General features: G+C 46.8%; 1 protein-coding gene across 1 annotated transcript; it reads left to right on the top strand.

Moving 5' to 3' along the window:
* Nucleotides 1-454: 454 nt before the first annotated feature.
* LOC144328919 (uncharacterized) lies at nucleotides 455-21,183 on the top strand. The gene is made up of 9 exons (XM_077934583.1): nucleotides 455-459; nucleotides 550-589; nucleotides 2,502-2,754; nucleotides 4,622-4,717; nucleotides 6,433-6,531; nucleotides 7,494-7,580; nucleotides 8,919-9,070; nucleotides 10,796-10,899; nucleotides 21,036-21,183. Exons 1-9 carry the CDS (start codon nucleotides 455-457, stop codon nucleotides 21,181-21,183), a joined length of 984 nt encoding a protein of 327 aa, XP_077790709.1.
* The last annotated feature ends 334 nt before the right edge of the window (nucleotides 21,184-21,517 follow it).

Genomic DNA, 21,517 nt, shown 5'->3' with positions numbered 1-21,517 from the left:
CTGATTTCCTTCAGAATGGAGAGGTTTGATCTTCTTGCAGTCCATGGGACTCTCAAGAGTCTCCCCCAGCACCATAATTCAAAAGAATCAGTTCTTCAGCAATCAGCCTTCTTTATGGTCCAGCTCTCACTTCCATACATCTCTACTGGGAAAACCATAGCTTTAACTATACGGACCTTTGTTGGCAAGGTGATATTATCTTTAAATTCTATTTTTTCCTTACTATTTTAAGAGTTCGCTCCACTACATTGTCACGTGAAGGAACCCAAGATGAAATACCACTTAAAATGAGGATGTAAAATGGCAGCCAAGGAAAAGTCCCCATCAATGAAGCAATGTAAGCACTTTCCACTTTTATTTATGCTCACTTCTTTTCCAACTGCTCATTAACTACTACATTTTTAATTAAAAGCTGTGTTAACGGTCTACTCCATTATATGGTTCTGAACATAGGATGACGTGAGGAGCCAATCCGAATGAGCAGTTAAAATGGCAGGAGGTCTGACATTCGCAGAAGGCAAGTTGTTTCTGTTTGTATTTTCTCTTCAGAGGAACCCAGGACAACAGGACCCACACTCTCCTCTTGGGAGTGAGGCCCAAATATGTCCCTTCTGCCCCTCTGACTCCTCCTTCCTTCTATCCTCCTTCCTTCCTTTTGTCTTGGGAGTGTGATATCAAGGAGGGGGGCAGAAGGTTATGTCTTGGTTACTGTACGTTTCTGAGCACGATTCAAAGTCTTGGTGCTGATCTTTAAAGCCCTAAATGGCCTCGGTCCAGTATACCTGAAGGAGCATCTCCACCCCCATCATTCTGCCCGGACACCGAGGTCCAGTGCCGAGGGCCTTCTGGCGGTTCCCTCACTCCGAGAAGCCAGGTTACAGGGATCCAGGCAGAGGGCCTTCTCGATAGTGGCACCCACCCTGTGGAACGCCCTCCCACCAGATGTCAAAGAGAAAAACAACTACCAGACTTTTAGAAGACATCTGAAGGCAGCCCTGTTTAGGGAAGCTTTTAATGTTTAATAGACTATTGTATTTTAGTGTTCTGTTGGAAGCTGCCCAGAGTGGCTGGGGAAACCACTCCTGCCCCACCTTTCTGCTTTCAGGATGCAAACCACCTGGCAGAGTATTTTGAAGGTCATTAGAACCCTGCTGGATCAAACCAAAGGCCTATCTAGTTCAGCATTCTGTTCTCACAGTGCCCAGCCAAGTGCCTAATTTTATGGTCCTTGTCAGGTTATCCCACAGCCATAGGATTTTGTGGACATTCCTTTCCATGAACTCCTCGTTGCATCTGCAGGAACTTTAGCCGCTGTCCTTCCTTTGCAGTAAAAGGGATAAAAAGGGTTAGCTCAGGGGATGGTGGAATAGAACAAGTTTTTTAAAAAATAAAAAAAATAAAAATATCACTGAGACTTTGGATTTTCTTGATCCAAAAAATTTCCCCTTCTTCCAACGCCCCCGCTCTCCAACTATATCAATGGGAGGTTTGCTGTTGTTGTTGTTGTTTTAAAAAATGCCTATGGGAGGAGAGGAGGAGAAGAGCAGACAGGTCCCATTTTCTGCCCTGCCATCATGACGCCAGCAGAAATTTGGATTTGGTTGCTCTTCCACCAAACCAGTAGGATTGAACATTTTGCGTGGTGAGTTCCTGCCCCCCCCCCCAGTGTAAATAATGACACATGACACAATTATTTAGGTTAATGGGCTAAAAATGGCCACAACTTTATTGGTTACAGGTGATGAGTCGTATTGGTATTGGGTTAGGCATTGGTCCGAATTGACTATCCGGCTTCAGCCTGTTTGCTTGAAGACCGGGAGTCCTGCTGATGCACATCAACTAGGAACTCCCCTGGGGTCACCGCTCAGGGGCGTGCCTTAGGCCCTCACCTCCATAGGCTTCGGATAGGGCCATGCCTCCCGGAATCCTTTACCGGACTACCCTTCAATATGTGGGGCAGGTGATGGTTCTTCATCCACATAACAATACCCATACCAGTGCCTAACCGCCAATGCCAGGGAAGTTGTGACAATTTGCTACGAGGTAGGTGAAAACCAAGTGGCTTAAGGGAAAAAGCATAAGACTATACATATCTAGAGCAGAAGCTTTATTACGGTAGTTCAGTAGTCAAGATCCTAACCAAGAAAAAGCTAAGGAACTAGGACCTGGGAGACCAGGGTTCAGATACTCACTTGGCCATTAAACTCATTGGGTGACACGGGACTAGTCACTGCTTCTCAGCCTGACCTACCTCACAGGGTTGTTTTGGGGATCAAATGAGGAGGGGGGAGAACCATGTATGCCACCTTGAGCTCATTGGAGGAAAAAAGTGGGGTTAAAATAAAATAGACCACTTTAGGAAACAGGAAATCCATTCAACAAAAAGAGGTCACCATGCAGTCTATACACTTGTATCCGACCCATTGTATTTCTGGTCATATTGATCAGATCACTCACTATCAGAAGTCTCTCCCCCACCCCTTGCAATATTTAGGAAGTAGTCTGCTCTGTATGTACATTACTTAGTGTTGTGTAATTGCTCTATATTTATTTTAATGCAGATTTTAAAGAGAAGTTGTTATTTTACAGTGCCACAGGATGCAGCTAAAGGAAGAGCTTCCAAGTCCCAGTTTAGTTCCCGAACTAATATGGAATCAAAAAGTAACATAGGGTCCCGATCCAACGTGGGGTCTAGATCCAATGTGGGTTCCAGATCAAAAATAGGAATGAGAAAGCGACAACAATATATGGCAGGTATGTACATTGCACACCTAGCAGTGGTTCATCTCCACCCCCATCGTTCAGCCCGGACACTGAGGTCCAGCGCTGAGGGCCTTCTGGCGGTTCCCTCATTGCGAGAAGTGAAGTTACAGGGAACCAGGCAGAGGGCCTTCTCGGTGGTGGCACCCGCCCTGTGGAACGCCCTCCCACCAGATGTCAAAGAGATAAACGAGTACCTGACATTCAGAAGACATCTGAAAGCAGCCCTGTTTAGGGAAGTTTTTAATATTTAATGCTGTATTGTTTTTAACACTCAATTGGGAGCCGCCCAGAGTGGCTGGGGAGGCTCAGCCAGATTGGGAGGGGGGTATAAATAAAAAACTATTATTATTATTCATCCTGTAATGAGAAGCACAGAAAGGGGAGGTTTTCTGTTCCTGTCTGGGGCCATGATGGCAGCTTTCCCATTCTTGGGAGAGACTCAGACAGAGGGAAGATGGGTTATGTGAGGCTGTAAAACCTCCTGAAAATCCCTGAGGTGATTCCAGGAAACAGGGTACCCGTGGCCATCTGTGTACCCTCTCCTGCCACCAAAGAAGCTGGGTCTTGAACTCTCCGTCACAGAGGCTGCCTCCATAGAACACAATGGCAAGAGGCAGAGCGCCTTCGAAATTTGGAACATTGGACTAAAATTAAAGGCACCTCCAGTCCCTGACAGTGTGTGTCATGACATCACAATGTGGGCGGGCCCAGGTCAGCGCCGCTGAAATGTGTTGTGGGAGATGTGGTTATTGGTTAGGTTCTTGTTTTGATTATGTATTTTGTCTTTTTTATATTACATTTTCTATGTTGTGAACTATCCGGAGATAAAGGACAGTATACCAAAAAACCACAATTTTTTTTAAGCGTTAGTCCGAAACATATAGAGAACCTCAGGTTGGCAAAGGTCGCTGTAGTAGAACCCTTTCCCCAGGGAGTCTCGTCTGGCACCTTCATTATATATATTTAGGAGCCAGGTGAAAATGTTCCTCTTCAACCAGACCTTTGTCTGATTAATTTTCTTTGTACTTTTAAATGTGCTTGGGGGAGGGGGGAGGCTATGGCTTCGATTTGCTCTTGTTCTTGTTTTAATTATGTATTTTGGACTTTTATTTTTATTTTTATGTTATGAACCATCCTGAGATCTACAGATAAAATTAAATAAATAAATAGTGGGGGTGATAAATTCTTTTATAGAAATATACTCTTCTGCTTAGGAACTACTGTCGACCCAAATGTTTCTCATTTTAAATTAGTTTTGTTACCTGGCTTCAAGAACTTTAATTAACTTCATCTGTTTATTTGCATTTTCTTGACTCAGTTGATACTACTGCTAATACAAATTAACTGGTTGTTCCCAGACTTCTGCTGCAGGGAAGCAGCCACATATGATGTCAGGTGTGGAGAATGCAGGCATGCTTTGGGGAAAATATTGATTATTTAAGACAGATACGTTTCGAAAATGCCCCTGATGATGTATGGATTCATTCAAATGTTTTGTTTCTTAAAGCATTTGTTTTTGTTGTTGTTTAGTCGTTTAGTCGTGTTCGCCTCTTCGTGACCCCCTGGACCAGAGCACGCCAGGCCCTCCTGTCTTCCACTGCCTCCCGCAGTTTGGTCAAACTCATGCTGGTAGCTTCAAGAACACTGTCCAACCATTATATAGTTATAAGCATTATATAGTTGTATATATGCAAATGATAGTATATATAAGCAAGTATTGCAACACACACACACACACACACACACACACACACACACACACACCAAAGGACCAAGCTATATTACTAACTGTAGCAAAAGTCTTACGTTGGCTCACTGTAGTTAAAGCCAAATTTTCTTTCTTTTTTTGTCTTTCAAGGGAAGCTAGCTGCTTTTCAATCTCCTGTTGGTACATATATTACAATAATGATGTGCCTGATCCTTTTTTTCGCCACCATTGGAGCTGTTGCTTTTTGTAAGTTCAATTCCTTTTGCAGAGAAAAGCCTTTAGTATTATCCTGACTTGGTTTATTTCGTTGTGAATATTGATTGATAAGACTATCAATCTAGCCTCTTCTAAGACCTTTTACATCCTCTTAATTTCAAAGAGTGAGCTAAGGGTGTGGTTAAATCTTGCCTGTTGAAATAAACACCGCTGAAATCTTGTCCCTAGACACTTTAGATCAGAGGTTTTCAACCACAGCTCCCTTGACCAACTACACTCTTTCTGCAGCTCCTCTGTGGGGCTCAGGAGCCCAGTTAGGTCACCCCTTGCCTGCACAGCTGGCTGCCCCTCACCCCTTTTCAAACACCCTCCCTTAAGGAGTATTCCCTCCTCCCCTTCTCCCCAGTCAGCATGGTGTAGTGGTTAAGAGCAGTGGACTCGTAATCTGGTGAACCAGGTTCTCTTCCCCGCTCCTCCACCTGCAGGTACTGGGCGACCTTGGGCTAGTCACACTTCTCTGAAGTCTCTCAGCCCCACTCAGCTCACAGCATGTTTGTTGTGGGGGAGGAAGGGAAAGGAGATTGTGAGCCGCTTTGAGACTCCTTAAGGGGAGTGAAAGGCAAGATATCAAGTGCAAACTCTTCTTCTATATCAAGTCCAAACTCTTTGTCTTCTTTTCTTCTTGGGAGTCCTCTGGGCAGCCGCTGCTGCTGCCCTTGGTCTCTGAGCTGCCCCCCCCCCTTGCCCCAAAGAGAGGTGCCTCCTCTAAATGCCCCACAGGGGCCTGGGAAGCTTCTTCTTCTTCTTCTTTGGCGCTCACTCATAGTCGAGTAAGATTGTCTTCCATGAACACAGTCTTAACAGTGAGTCCATAAGTGACTGTGGAGGCCAATTCTGGATCCACACATCCTTCCACAGTGGGGACATAGGTTTCCGGGCAGGAGTTGATCATGGTGAGGGTTTGGCAAATGTGCCTTCCTCTTAGCCCGTTTCTCCCTTTCTTCCTGAGTTCAAGCATCTACCAAGTCCATGACACCTTTGGTAAAGACTGTTCTCCAATTGAAGCCCTCACAGGCCAGTATTGCCCAATTGTCAGTGTTTATATAATCTTTTTTTAGATTTGTCTTTGAGAAAGTCTTTAAACCTCTTTCACTGTCCACCAGCATTATGCTTTCCATTTTTAAGTTTGGAATAGAGTAGTTGCTTTGGAAGACAAAAGATGGCATCAGAGGGGGGAGGGAAGGAAAGAGGGACAGAGGCCAGTGCTGCCCATGGCAGCCCTGACCATCATTCAAGGCACTCCAGAGTGCCACGGCACACTGGTTGAAAACCACTGCTTTAGATACTTCATAAGCCAACCTAGCTTTTGGGCTTCGGAAACTCACCTCTACAGAGTGAAAATGTGGGTCCATTGAGCTCAGCATTGTTGGAACCAGAGAGAGCTCGCCTTGTTTTTTAGGCTCCAAGCAAAAGAGAGGCAGTTTTGATTAATACAAATTGTGTAGTGAAGACCTTTTTACTTGTCCAGACCGTGTAAATTTAATGCAGTTTTTGCTGGAATGCTGCCCGCTCTTCTAGTCTGAAGATCTGATTGTGAAGTGACTGCTTTCTCTGGTGTTGAAAAGAGGCTCAGGGATAAGGCACAGGGAATGTTGATTCAGTATCAGCCCTGGTAATCCCAAGGTAGGAGTGCAGCCATACATGCACTAGTGTGTAGGAACACCATTTCTTTTCCTCTTTTCTAGATCATGAGCGATCAAAAAAAATAGTCTCCCTACGAACAGCAGTTGCGAAGATTAGGGAGTTTATGATCAAAAAGCAACCATCCCTCAAACGCAAGAATGGTAAGCAATGAGTTGCTTGGTGTCCATCTGTCTTGGGAGACAATGGAAGAGTGAAGTCAAATTGTTGGAAGGTTACAGCACGTGCTGTGGCTGTAGAGACCGATACAGGAGAGATGTGTTTTGCTGTAGCTGGGGCAGATGAAGGTGTCTGGTTGTACTACTGTAGAGGCACCATGGCGCTGCTTCTCTCTGCACCCCTCCCAGCACTCATTCCTCCCCTGGTCATTGCTATGGATGCACAACCTGTCTCCAGCCACTGCAGTCGTCTGCAAGGGATTCCCACACGATGGGGTTCATGGTGCCAGTCTTCATGTCACATCTTTGTAGTGCAGAGTTGGTATGCCAATGGGCCTGGTGCCTGAAGCCAGCTCCCCGTAAAGTACATCTTTGGGTATCCAAGGAAGCAATGGATTAGATTTAGTAAATTCAGAACCATTCCTACCCCACCACACCTAGGGTTATTCTTCTGCAACAGAACTTATTTCCAGTCTTGTCTCAAGGAGGCAAGGAGCATAGTGGATGGGTTGTGGTGGGACTGGGTTAGGTGCAGCATCCATGTGCAACATGATGCCCACAATGGTACCCATAACCCCTTTCCCCAGAAAGAGGGGCAGCTGTTCCCCCAGCAGTTGCTCATAGGACTAGAACTTTTGCAGATACCACAACTTTGGTCAGTAGTTTAGATAGCCAAATCTTTCCCACCTTATGACATAAGTATTTTGGCATGGGCTCAGTAAAAAGCAAAAGTATACACTTGGGGATTCCATTTGGGTGGAAGTTTGAGCTGCTTTCTGTCCTTGGTGATGTGAGCCAGGATTGCTCTTATATGGGTACTGTATTAGAATTCTCATCTACTTACATGAGGTAGAATATGACAAGCCACCAGAATCTGGGAAATGGCTTTCTAATGTATCTGTATAGCTGTTGAGATACAACTGCCTTGAATTGTTTGCATCCTTTAGATTCTGTAATACTTAAAGCAGCTCAGAAGTTGGCAGAAGAATTGCTTGTATGGGATGCCAAAGCACGTGAAGTACAAGCTGGAATTGGTAAGTTATTCTGAAACAGCGGTGCTTAAATTTCATACTATGGAGAGAACCCACCTTGTTGTTGTTGTTGTTTAGTCGTTTAGTCGTGTCCGACTCTTCGTGTCCCCATGGACCAGAGCACGCCAGGCACTCCTGTCTTCCACTGCCTCCCGCAGTTTGGTCAGACTCATGCTGGTAGCTTCGAGAACACTGTCCCACCATCTCGTCCTCTGTCGTCCCCTTCTCCTTGTGCCCTCCATCTTTCCCAACATCAGGGTCTTTTCCAGGGAGTCTTCTCTTCTCATGAGGTGGCCAAAGTATTGGAGCCTCAGCTTCACGATCTGTCCTTCCAGTGAGCACTCATGGCTGATTTCCTTAAGAATGGATGCGTTTGATCTTCTTGCAGTCCATGGGACTCTCAAGAGTCTCCTCCAGCACCATAATTCAAAAGCATCAATTCTTTGGCGATCAGCCTTCTTTATGGTCCAGCTCTCACTTCCATACAACCCACCTTGAGACTACACTTATTGAGATTCCGTCATCTGCATATTTCTTGGAGGTACAGTTTCGACTAAACTGTCAATCAGTCTCAAATACCCACCTCCTAGAAAAGGTGTATGGAGGGGGAGCCCATTGTACCCCCACTCAGACATCTGCACTGGCTGCCACTCTGTTACTGGGGAAAATTCAAGGTGTTACTATTAGTATACAAAGCCCTCAAAGCCCTCAACACTTTGGGACCAGGTATCACTTCACCCCATATGTTCTCTCTTGCCTGCTTAAGTCCTTGGAACTGACAAGTGTCACATAATGTTTGTTCTTCACTTGCAAGAACTGATCCTTCAATCTGGCAGCCTGTACAAGTTGAACTCTCTGCCCATTGATACTAGACAGGTACCTCTCCTGTGTTGTTTTCTATGCCTATGAAAAACAGTTTTGTTTAGGCAAGTTGTGCAATTTTATTATGTATGGGGGGTTTTTTATTTAAAAAATTGTGGTTTTATCTATATTTTGATAATTTGAATATGCCTGCTATTTATAAAATCTGTTTTATGTGCTATTTTAATGAATATTGTGTACTATTTGTATGTAAAACACTTAGAGACATTTTTTGATTGAGCAATGTATTAATCTTGTTAAATAAATAAATGAGAAAAATGGTTGCAAATCTACTGATGAAGGCAAAGATGGAAATGGAAATAAATAAGTGACACTGCATTTAAATAAGTGTATTCGTTATCAGAACAAACATTTCAGAAAGTCAGATCTCCTGAGATTTGCATAAATTATGCTGGAGTATAATGAAGTATAACCTCCCCCAACCCTATTTTCCTTCCCTATTCCTGCCTTGATTTAAAGATGAGATTCATGCAAAAATGCAGTTAAAGTGGATCCACCACAAAGGGGCCCTCTATTTCCTTGAAAACAATGAAAGGACGTGGGAAGGTGCAAGAGACTTTTGTGAAGATAAAAAAGCCATGTTGATTTGTATTGAAACTCAAGCTGAGGAGGTGAGTAGAACACTGAAATGCAGTAAAACCAAGGGCACAATCTTCTGAGATGGTACAGTCTCAAGCCTGGATAAATGTATGTTGATTGGTTGAAGAGTGTGGGAGGAGATTATTAGCTGCTGTGTGAGGTGAGAGCTCACAACATGGGACATAAAGTCTCCTTCATAGGAGTCTACACTACCCCAGATAAGAGATGAGGTGAAGCCCATGGGTGTCTGAAGACTGACTCTCTGATCCAAACTACATCATCTGCAGCAAGGTGATGGGCAAAGCCTTGAGGGTGATGGCATTTTCTATTACAGTGGTACCTCGGGTTACATACGCTTCAGGTTACAGACTCCGCTAACCCAGAAATAGTACCTCGGGTTAAGAACTTTGCTTCAGGATGAGAACAGAAATCATGCTCCGGTGGCACGGCGGCAGTGGGAGGCCCCATTAGCTAAAGTGGTGCTTCAGGTTAAGAACAGTTTCAGGTTAAGAACGGACCTCCGGAACGAATTAAGTACTTAACCCGAGGTACCACTGTATGTTGCTAATACTAGTGGATTTCATAGTGGATTGGAAATGGTATGAAGTACAGTGGTACAGTGCCATCCGAATCTGTAATCGAATCCTTTCAGATCTAAGAGATCTGTATTCTCTAATAACATCCAATCCCTCAACCAACAAAGGCACAAAGCCTCGTAATACAATTTCAAATCTGACCTTGAATTCAAAACACCACCACCAGGCCATTGGGTTGGTTGACTCGCATCTCCAAATTCTGAAATACAGGCAAAGCAGAGGGGTCAAGAACTTAGCATGTATACCTGAGACCTGGATGGATGAGCTCGGTGGCCCTATGCTGCCCCAGCTGTGTCCACCTGGGTACTTGGTGAAGCGCCATTCTGAGTCAGAGGGTTGTGTTAGCCAAACAGGTTATTGATTACAATGATCTATTTTACATACTTTCATAGTTGGAGTGCCTGACTGTACTGAAAAGGGATGTTATACAGCTGTCAGTCAGCACCAGTATTCCCTGTTTATAGACCCCAAGAGCAGACAGACACAGAATGCCCTTTCAATTCAGTATTCACTCCCTGCCTCTTTGCAAACTCAAGCCGATTTAGAAACTGCTGTGAGGAGAGTTGAAAGAGGCAGAAGGAAATGAATGGCAGTGATTGCAGAGATACCTATTCTGAATAAATTTGTTTCTGATGGTTCTGTTAACTAATAAATGAAACAAATGGATCCAAACTACAAGAAAGAAGATTCCACCTAAACATTAGGAAGAACTTCCTGACAGTAAGAGCTGTTCGACAGTGGAATTTGCTGCCAAGGAGTGTGGTGGAGTCTCCTTCTTTGGAGGTCTTTAAGCAGAGGCTTGACAACCATATGTCAGGAGTGCTCTGATGGTGTTTCCTGCTTGGCAGGGGGTTGGACTCGATGGCCCTTGTGGTCTATTCCAACTCTATGATTCTATGATTCTATGAAATTGGCCTTGCGTATTTTTATTTTTTTAGGTCGTTGCACAAGTGGTATGTATAGCCTGTTCAGACATTTACATGAATATACGAGGGGAGAGCCTGTTTCTGATGCAACGTTCTCCCTTTCCATGCAATTTTCACTCCTGCAGAATGTCTGGAAGGTGCTACTGTGTTCCTAGGTAAAATATGTAGTATGAAAGGATTTGCAAAAAGATTCTGACCCCTCATTCCTAGGAAATACTTTCTGATCTCTTTGTAGGAATTCATAGAGAAACAAGTCTTTCCTACATACAAAGACCATTGGGTTGGAGTCTATAATACTGGGGGATGGAAATGTATTGATGACCAGGCACCTAAAAGCACGTGAGTCTCTGAACCAAATTATATTGTAGCACCCTTTCCTTCTCTGCACTCACATTCTGCAGTCTTCCAAATGAGCCCAGTGTGGGTGGTGTCGCCTTGATCCCCTTCCTCTCCTGACCTCTGCTTCCCAGGGGTTTTTGGGGAGGAATGCCAAGCAATGTCTTTGGCTTCACTTTATGAAATACATGTGGTTGGCTTTTTACTGTAGTATTATTCAGTGCTTGGACACAGGTGATGCTGTGGGTTAAACCACAGAGCCTAGGACTTGCCAATCAGAAGGTCGGCGATTCGAATCCCCTCAACGGGTGAGCTCCCGTTGCTCGGTCCCTGCTCCTGCCCACCTAGCAGTTCGAAAGCACGTCAAAGTGCAAGTAGATAAATAGGTACCACTCCGGCGGGAAGGTAAACGGTGTTTCCATGCGCTGCTATGGTTCGCCAGAAGTGGCTTAATCCTGCTGGCCACATGACCCGGAAGCTGTACGCCGGCTCCCTCGGCCAATAAAGCGAGATGAGCACCGCAACCCTAGAGTCGTCCCGACTGGACCTAATGGTCAGGGGTCCCTTTACCTTTACCTATTCAGTGCTTATTCGTGCCTCCTATCTTGGTTAGCAAATAGTTTTGTTGCTACAGAATGAAACACAGCATGGCCACCTGACTGTTACAAAATTTATATCAAAATAGCCTTTATCATTCATCTATCTATCTATCTATCTATCTATCTATCTATCTATCTATCTATCCTGCTCCCCCCATTTTCCTAGAATAGGTGTTAAACTAACTCACCTGTAATTTGCTTGATAGGGATGGAGAACAGTCCTGGTAGGAATGAGTTCCCCCTGCTGGCCGTGACAGACTAAGTCTTGAACTCTTCAGCTACTCTACTGGGGGAAGAGTCATCCATTCTCCAGAACATCCCTGCCTGTGGTCTACAACAGTTAGGGCCTTTTTTGAAAAATTCATCTTCCTTGAATTTGTGAAGTTTTTTCACCTTCCTTCTTCTGAATTTTGCTTTGTTCACTGCCTAGTTCTGTTCTATTACTGTTATCTTTCATGGCACAGGTTTTTTTCCCCTGCCTTAATTTCAGCGCTGTCTCCCACTTTGATTTCCCTTTGCTGTTCTCTCTGCTCCCTGGGGTCTTCATCTTCTCCCTCCTCCGTCCCATCTCCACCACAGAGACAGGAATGTTTTGGCTTTGCTTTCACCTGGCTGGGCATGGGAGGTTTGTTAGTGGCTTTTTCTGAGATTGGACTTTGGTATACCTCAAGTCTCTTAGCATGCAGCTGCTAATTTGAGCGTTTTTATGACTAGTCTCCCCTTTGACATGTCTCCGCTTTGAGCCCTAGTTTACCTGCCCTTTGAACATTTTGATGTTTAGGGCTGTGTTGCTGGTGGTAATCACTTTAGCAGAAAGAGTTTCAGAGTAGGAGGCCTAGTCTTCAGACCTCCAAGACTGCATTTTTCATCAAGGTAGTCACCTCAGCTACCTGTAATGGTAATTTTCCCATTGTGGATATTTGTAGGGTGACAACACGGGCTTCTCCTTGAAGCTTTGTAACGCACTATAAAATAGGCTCAGAGACGCGGGTGGCGCTGTGGTCTAAACCACTGAGCCTCTTGGGCTTCCCGATCAGAAGGTCGGTGGTTTGAATCCCCGCGACAGGTTGAGCTCCCGTTGCTCGGTCCCAGCTCCTGCCAACCTAGTAGTTTGAAAGCACCCTTAAGTGCAAGTAGATAAATAGGTAACGCTCCGGCGGGAAGGTAAATGGCATTTCTGTGCACTGCTCTGGTTTCGCCAGAAGTGGCTTAGTCATGCTGGCCACATGACTCAGAAAAACTGTCTGTGGACAAGCACCGGCTCCCTCAGCCTGTAAAGCGAGATGAGCCCCGCAATCCCAGAGTCGTCTGTGACTGGACTTAACTATCAGGAGTCCTTTATCTTTAACTTTTATAAAATAGGCTCACTTTCATCTGCTGATGCAGTATTTGAGGAGAAGGCCCTCCAGAGAGCCTTGCCACAATAGGTGGATGCCAAGGAAGCCCTCCTTGGACTGAGGAACGCAACCCTGGTGTTTGCCTACCAGAAGTGTCTTCCGTCCTTAAGAGGCAAAAATGGAAATTTTACTTATCATTAATTTCTATTTGATGATAAGGATGAGGACATTCTGCCTACCTCTCCTTCCTCTGTGCCCCCCCCCCCCAGCAGGTTTTCATGGCTTAGGGCTTCTGTCAGTGCCTTATAGCTTTCAAACTTTGTTTAGAATATTAGTGTCTTATCTTGCCTTGTTTGCCTTCCCTCCTCAAATGTTTTCAGGGCTGTTTCCTCTTTCCTCTGTGTCTCTCAGCGCTCTTTCTTTGAAGTTACACCTCTGAATGGACAGATTCCATTTTTCAAGTTGTGATTTTTTGGGGTCGAGGCCTTTGCTTTGCCAGTTGAGAGGGATGGCAGCATGATTCTCCTTGCCTACCACAGAGGAGCTGAAGAACTCAAGACCCTGTCTGTCACGGCCAGGAGGAATCGTCATCGGCACCAGGAAAGTCCTCTGTTCGTTTCATCAGATAGGGATTTGCAGTATGTAAAAATTCCATGTTTCAAAGTTCCCCTGTTGATCCCATTTAAGAAATTGTTGCTGCGTTGGCTCCTTTCCAGTCTGCAGGTACGGAAGGTGATTTTAGGCTAGGAGAGAGCAGACATCCAGTCCGAATTGACTACTGATTAGTGCTGCCATTTGTTTTTAGATTCTGGAGGACTGGTATGCCAAGCCTGACCGTGCCAAATCCCTGTGTCTATATAATAGGTTTCTGCCGGGATTCAAGAGGCTGTTGGGAAGACACCAACTGCAGGGTCCGAAAACGGAGCATATGTAAGAAGAAGCCTGATAAAAGATGGTACACATGAAGCCCTTGAAACTGGACTCCACAATCTCTCCACTAAAACAAAGACAATGCATCAATCCCTCCTTTAAAGAGTCAGCTATCCAGGTTGTGGAATTAGGACATTTATGAGCTCAAGTCTTTGACATCAACAGTCAAAAGCACTTTATCAAACCTGGTTCCTCCATGCTGGAAAAAAGACACTTTATTTTGCAACCACAAAGACTTGGACCTCCAATAAAATAAAGTGTGGAAGAGTTCAGTCATAGCCTGCTTCGAGTTGCAATAAATTAATTTGGTAAATCTACCATGGCTTTGCATCATCCTTAGACAAGGCACGGGTCAAAGATCCCTATCTTGGAGGTACTCAAACTACTTTGGTATCTGAGGTGAAGTTGACTGGCTCTATGGCTCCAGAGCCTTGTGAAGGATTCTAAGGTCATTTATAAATCAAAACAAAACAAGGTAGCGAATACTGGTTGTCCCACACCCTTTAAAAATAAGATATTATTGTGTTCTAATTGAATGTTACACATATAAACATTACTTATGAGATTCTTTGGAGAAGGTGAAGGGATTAATCATTCCGATTGAGACTTTTTGCAGAGATGCACATGTGTGTGTGTGTGTGTGTGTGTGTGTGTGTGTGTGTGTTGGGATGATGAGCTGCTTGTGCGTAAAATCCTAGTCCCTCAGAGTTTGATCAAATCCGCAAACCTCTGCCTACGACGGAGCCCCTCAAGCATGGCTCCGTCAGTCGCTAGCAGAATCTGAAAGTGGGCGCTTACGGAATCTCTTCCAGCATAAAAGCTCCTTAACGGAAACACGTCTTCTGGACTCTCGGCGCGACAGTTTCCGGCGAGGAGTGGGTGTCCCTATAGGAGGTCTTGAAACCTCCCCACTGTTTTCGCTGGAAGTGTCTCTGAGCCATCCCTCCGACTCACTTTCCCTTGGAGTTCCTTCTCTCCCCCTGCTGGTTCCCTCTTCAGCTGCTAAGTCTCTCTCAACCTCAGTGAGCCCTTCCACCTCCTGTCCTTCCGATGGCAGTTCCCTGACATCCACCTCCCCTCCAGGGCCCCCTTCACCCCCTCCCGTCCCCTCCTCTATGGGCGGTGAGGAAGCAAAACCCCTGAAAGAACCTCCCTCATCTTCCGAAGTCTCGAACACTTCCCTCCACCTGTTGCTGTTCCTGGTCTCCCGGTACTCCTCGTCATCGGAGTCAATTCCTTCTTCCAACTCCGATTCTGTGAATCCTTCCAGTTCCTCCTCCTCGTCGGTGGTGCCAAAGTACTCCCTCCTGAACCTTGCTACAGGCTGAGGTTTCCTCGGAAACCTTTGGTGGAACGTTTCTATTAAGACCTCGTCATTGACATCCTCTGCAGTCACCCAAGTGTTTTCGGACTCCGGTTCCCCTTCCCACGCCACCAAATACTCCACCTGATTTCCCTTCCCCCTGGAATCGATGATTTCCGCTACATGGCTGCTGCGTTCCCTTTCTTCTAAGGCTGGTCCCCTGGTGTACTCCCCTTCACGTCCCCCCCTGTACGGTGACAGTAAAGACCTATGGAATACTGGGTGCAATTTCATGTGGTTGGGTAACCGGAGTTTGAAAGCCACTGGGTTGATCTGCTGAATGACCTCAAAGGGTCCCAATCTTTTGGGTCTCAATTTCTTACAACCCCCTTTGAACGGCAACCCTTGGGTTGACAGCCACACCTGATCCCCCACCCTTATGGTTTCACCTTCCCTTCTGTTCTTGTCTGCCTGCCTTTTATATTCTTCTTTGGCCCTTTCTAAGTTGAGCTGGAGCTGACGATGGATTGCTTCCATCTCTTCTACAAAATGTTCGGCCGCCGGGACACTCCATTTCTCCCCTCCTTCCCCTGGAAATGCCCTGGGGTGACACCCGTAATTAGCCAAAAAGGGGCTCATCCCTGTGGACACATTCTCCGCATTATTGTAGGCAAATTCTGCCAGCGCCAACTTTTCGACCCAATCGTTCTCTCTGTCATTGACATAACACCTCGGGTATTGTTGGAGGATACCGTTTGCTCTTTCCGCCTGCCCGTTGGTTTCAGGGTGCCGGGCAGTCGAAAAATTGACCTCCACGTGCAGTAAGCTCATGAGCTTCCTCCAGAACCTGGACGTAAATTGTTTGCCTCTGTCTGAGACCACCCTCAAGGGGGCGCCATGCAACCGAAAAATGTGTTCTACAAACAATTTCGCTGTCTCTTCCGCTGTGACTGCATGTGAGCATGCTACAAAGTGGCACATCTTTGTTAACAGGTCTACTACTACCATGATGGCTGTTTTCCCCTTGGACTTCGGCAGATCCGTCATAAAATCTATCGATACCGCCTCCCATGGTCGTTCTGGTGTGGGTAATGGTTCTAATAACCCTGCCGGCGCCCGCCTTTCCCCTTTGGCTCGCTGGCATTGGTCACACCCTCTTACATACTCCCTTACATCTTCCCTCACCTTGGGCCACCAAAATTCCCTGGTAACCAACCACATGGTCTTGTGTTGCCCAAAATGCCCCGCTGTGGGGCTATCGTGCAACTGCTTGAGTACTCTCCCCCTCAATTCTCCTTCGGGTATATACAGTGCCCCTTTGTAATACAATGCCCCATTTCTTTCCTCAAAGCCTCCGGGGCTCTCTCCCTCCCCCCTGAGACCTCTAAGCTTATCCTGGGCGTATTCATCATTTTCCGTTTCCTCTACCAGTTCTCTTTGCCCCACCAGTGCCGCCCCACACACCCAGCGGTCCTCTGGGATGACATGTCTCTCTTCGGTTGCTCCCTCCCCCTCCAAATACTCAGGTTTACGTGAGAGAGCGTCCGCCCTGACGTTTTCTGGGCCTGGCACATAACAAATTTCAAAGTGGAATTTGGAGAACTCCTGGGCCCATCTCACTTGTCGTTGGTTGAGCACTCGTGCCATTCTCCAATACTCTAAATTCTTGAGGTCTGTGCACACTTGCACCTTATGTTGTGCACCAATTAATAAATGTCTCCATCTCCGGAACGCTTCGTGAATGGCGAGTAGTTCTCGGTCATACACCGTGTAGTTCCTCTCGGATTTATTCAGCTTCCACGAGAAGAAGGCACACGGTCTCCACTCCGACTTACTCTTCCCCGGTTGTAGAAGCACCGCCCCTACCACCCGGTCTGATGCATCGGTTTCAACTCTCATAGGTTTTTGTAAATCCACATGCAGGAGTTGTTCTTCCGAAGCGAACGCCCTTTTCAGTTCTTCAAATGCTCGCTCCGCCTCCGCCGTCCAAACAAATTTCTTCTTGCTGCTGAGACAGTCAGTGATGGGAGCCGTCAAGTGGGCAAAGTTCTTGATGAACTTCCGATAAAAGTTTCCAAACCCTAGGAATCTTTGCACATCCTTCTTGGTTTTCGGTGTTTTCCATTCCAGTACCGCTTGGACCTTGCCTGGATCCATGGCCAATCCCTTGTCTGACAAGCGGTACCCCAGGAATTCCACCTCCTTGGTATGAAACTGACACTTCTCCAGTTTCACCCACAGCTGGTTAGCTTGCAGCTTGCCCAACACTTCTCTGACGTCCCTCACATGCTGCTCCTCATTCTCTGAATATACCAACATGTCGTCTAAGAAGGCTACACAATTCTTGTAGAGCAAAGGTCCCAGGACGTAGTTCATAAATGCTTGAAAACACGCCGAGCCTGCTTGTAGACCGAAGGGCATAACAAGATATTCAAAGGCTCCCAAAGGGGTGAACATGGTGGTTTTCCATTCATCCCCTTTCCTTATTCGTATCAGGTTGTACGCCCCTCTCAGGTCCAGTTTTGTAAAAATCTTTCCCTTCCTCACCCTAGTCAAAATGTCATCAATTCGGGGCATAGGGAAAGCCAGAGGTTCCGACACTGCATTTAGGGCCCGAAAGTCCACTACAAGCCTCGGTTTATCTGTGGGTTTTTTTTGTCCACAAAAAACACTGGGCTGCCCCCCACCGCTCGGGACTCTCTGATGAAACCTCGCTTCAGGTCTTTGTCAATAAACTCCCTTAACTCCTGCATCTCCCTGTCTGACATAGCGTACAGCTTGCCCACTGGGAGCTGGGCCCCAGGGAGTAGATTGATTTGACAGTCAAAGGGTCTATGCGGCGGCAATTTGTCTGCTTCCCTTTCGCTGAATACGTTGCTCAGATCTGCGTATTGTGGGGGCACCTTCCCTTTGTCCGTTACTTCCATCCCTGCTAGGGTGACTCTGGCCCCTTCCGGCGCCTTCCCCTCTTTGCAGTGTTCTAGGCAATGCGCTGACCCAAAGGAGACCACTCTCTGATGCCAGCCCACTAGCGGATCATGTAGCGCCAGCCAGCTCATCCCCAAAATAATGGGAGCTCCTCCCAAGGTGGCCACATTAAACGCTATCCGTTCGGTGTGCCTTGCCACCCTCATTATCATCGGGACAGTCTGTTGGCTAACTTCTCCTCCCAACAGCTCCCTCCCATCGATCGTGGTCACCTGCAAGGGGTTACTTAAAGTGATAGTCTGTATCTGGTGCTCAGCTGCAAACTCCTTACTCATGAAATTACAGGAGCTGCCTGAGTCCAATAGCGCCTTTATCTTTAGTGGGTGTCCGTTTGGCAGCTCTAGTAACACCTCTATCACTAAAGCAGGTCTTGGAGGTTCCGGGGTGGGCACTTTTACTGCTCTTTGGCCTGGCTGCTGTGCCCCGACGGTGACAGCCAGGCGTTGGCTTTTACTTGCTCCTTGACTTCCTCCTCCTTTTCCCCAACAGCTCCCGCCATCCCTTGCCATTCCTTTCTTTGTGGGCAGACTCTGGCAAAGTGACCTGGCTGTTGGCAGAGATAACATTTCTTGGCGCTCTTCCCCTCCTTCTTCCGCCCTTCACTGGGATTTGAAACTGCGCGTGCCCGCGCTGTTCCAATTTCCATCGGCTCTGCCGGCGGGAAAGGTGGCTCTGGAATCTCTGGAATGCGGAAATCCCTCCAACGTTCCCCTTTCCCTTCCCGCTTTTCCAAAGCTCTCGCCTCCTGGCGTGCTCCTATGGTCAGCGCGGATTTGGTCAGCTGGTCCATAGACTCCGCCCTGGGCGCCCGGGAAAGTTCGTCTTTCACTGCCGAAGAAAGCCCTTCTTTGAAAAGCATTTGTATGGGCTCCGCCGATAGATCCCACCCCAATTTATGGATCAACATGGTAAACTCAGTCCAGTACTCACGGACAGATCGGCTCCCCTGTTTGCAAGCCATTAACTGTCTGCGCACCACTCCCTGCTCAATGTCGCTGGAAAACATCAGGTCCATGGCGCGAAAAAACTTCCTCGTATCCTTTAGGATCTCATTATTCACTGCCATCAGGGGCCTAACCCAGTCTTTCGCCCCCGCTTCGAGATGGCCAATCACAAAAGCCACTCGCGACTCCTCATCGGGAAAGTCATCAAACTGCAGATTGAGAGCATATTGCATCTCTGTCCTAAAGGCGTGATAGTTCCTGGGATCCCTCCTCTCCTCGAGCCTCGCCGTCTGCAGCGCTAGCTGGACCTCCAACACCCTGTACCTTTCTTCCAGGCTTGGACCCGCTCCAGCTCCTCCTGCTTCTCCGGTTTCTGCTGGGTTGCTCATGATGCCTCTCCCTGCACAAGCTGCTTTCAGAGACTTTCGGATTGCTGTGATGGGATGATGAGCTGCTTGTGCGTAAAATCCTAGTCCCTCAGAGTTTGATCAAATCCGCAAACCTCTGCCTACGACGGAGCCCCTCAAGCATGGCTCCGTCAGTCGCTAGCAGAATCCGAAAGTGGGCGCTTACGGAATCTCTTCCAGCATAAAAGCTCCTTAACGGAAACACGTCTTCTGGACTCTCGGCGCGACAGTTTCCGGCGAGGAGTGGGTGTCCCTATAGGAGGTCTTGAAACCTCCCCACTGTTTTCGCTGGAAGTGTCTCTGAGCCATCCCTCCGACTCACTTTCCCTTGGAGTTCCTTCTCTCCCCCTGCTGGTTCCCTCGTCAGCTGCTAAGTCTCTCTCAACCTCAGTGAGCCCTTCCACCTCCTGTCCTTCCGATGGCAGTTCCCTGACACACACATATATATATATATATATATATATATATATATATATATATATATATGATTTATAATGTGCCTTAACTGAAAGTATTTAAATTATGGAGCTCTGTATCCATTTACCACATACTGATATGAAATATCCTGGTAGTTTATGATGAAAGCCAGTAATAAAATTATGCCCTTTTGTTTCCAGTACAGACTTCAGCACTGGAAAATTGAAATTTGATAACCCTGGACCAAGATATGGTCCAAATTTATACTAGAGTTTCCTCTAAACCGAGGAATATTTAGCATCAGTACCCCAAGACATCTTGCTTCCCCATTAGGTTTCCAAGGGGATCTCCAAAGCATAGACCAAAGTCAAGCTTCTCTGTCTCTTTTTCCAGCTTTCTCCCTGACTAAACAAAAGCTAATTTTTCTCCCGTTCTCCTCCCTACAAGAGGATGTGGTCTCCAGACAAGTAATGAGATGGGGAAACTACACCTCCTTTGGGGAGCACCATTAGCTAGTTGTTCCCATGGCAACATGGCCAACCCATTAACATGGCCAGTGCCATTATCTTAGCAAAGAGAATGGTTGTCTCATAATGGCATGTGATTGACAGGTGGGTGGTCCTGCCCACAAATTTGGCCCACAAGGCTGAGCCTGATAAGGACCTGTTCTTTGGGGCCAAAAGGTTTTCCCACCTCTGACATAAGACAATTGGCTGTTTACATTGGTCGTTTTCTGGGTTGGGTGATCATTACAGGCATTTTTTGCCTCCCTTCCACGTTGCCAGGAAGAGTTCAGAAAATGTCTTGCATTTGATTTCTATTTTCCCTTATGACAGAGCAGCCAGGCAGAATAGTAGCCATGTCTTTGGTATTCTGAAGGCAGTATACCTCTGAACAGTCATTGCTGGGAATCACAAGTGGAGAGAGCGGTGTCACATTCCGAGTCTGCTTCTGGGCTGCTAATAAGCATCTGGTTAGCCATTTTGGGCACAGGATGCTGGACCAGATGGGCCTTTGGTCTCATCCAGCAGGGCTCTTCCTATGCTCTTAAGCCCCAAAGGGGTGACCGCTATCAGCGCCATGGAGTCCTGAGCCAGGCACTTTCCATGAACCCTCTGCTCCCTCCCACATTGAGTCTACCTCCCGACTCCCATTAGCACCAACCCCTGCTCTTATTCTTCCTCATTGCTACCACCCGCTTGCTTGCCATGCAGAGATCCAAAGAGCGAGCTGGCAGTGGCAATTATTGCTCTTCCTTCTCAACAGCTCTGTTGTCTGAGCCAGAGTGAGAGGCAGGTGAACAAGCATGCAGGTTTCAACAGTGAAGATAAGGAGCACCCAGTGCCTGCCTCCACTGGGTGAGGGAGCTCTCAACAGTTGTCTGATCCTTGACACTGGTCCAGTGGGTGACCACTTTGGGATCAACTTGCCTGTTGACATTTCTTACCCACCACTGCTGGAAGCCGAATAATGCTGAAGATTATCCTTTCCTCAAGGCAGCCTGTCAGGGACTGCCCAAGGAGAAGAAGATTTCGACCCCAGATCGTGGTGGTGGAACACTGAGGAGCAGTCTGGGGAAGGAAGGCGCTGGGAGGTGCTAGAAGCAGAGGGGTTGAGTGATTTTTTGGGGGTGGGGGTTGTCAGGAGAAGGAGGCCCTTCCAGGACAGGGCTAGAGGCTGAGAGTCGCAGTGTGAG

Source organism: Podarcis muralis, chromosome 9 (genome assembly GCF_964188315.1).
Source record: "Podarcis muralis chromosome 9, rPodMur119.hap1.1, whole genome shotgun sequence".
NCBI lineage: Eukaryota > Metazoa > Chordata > Lepidosauria > Squamata > Lacertidae > Podarcis > Podarcis muralis.
The sequence above is the reverse complement of the archived record's forward strand: the minus strand, read 5'-3'. Positions and strand labels throughout refer to the sequence as shown.

Coding starts and splice junctions, on each gene's coding strand:
- LOC144328919 (XM_077934583.1), top strand. Junction 590..2,501: donor CCCACACTCTCCTCTTGGGA/GTGAGGCCCAAA, acceptor TTTAGGAAGTAG/TCTGCTCTGTATGTACATTA. Junction 6,532..7,493: donor ATCCCTCAAACGCAAGAATG/GTAAGCAATGAG, acceptor TGCATCCTTTAG/ATTCTGTAATACTTAAAGCA.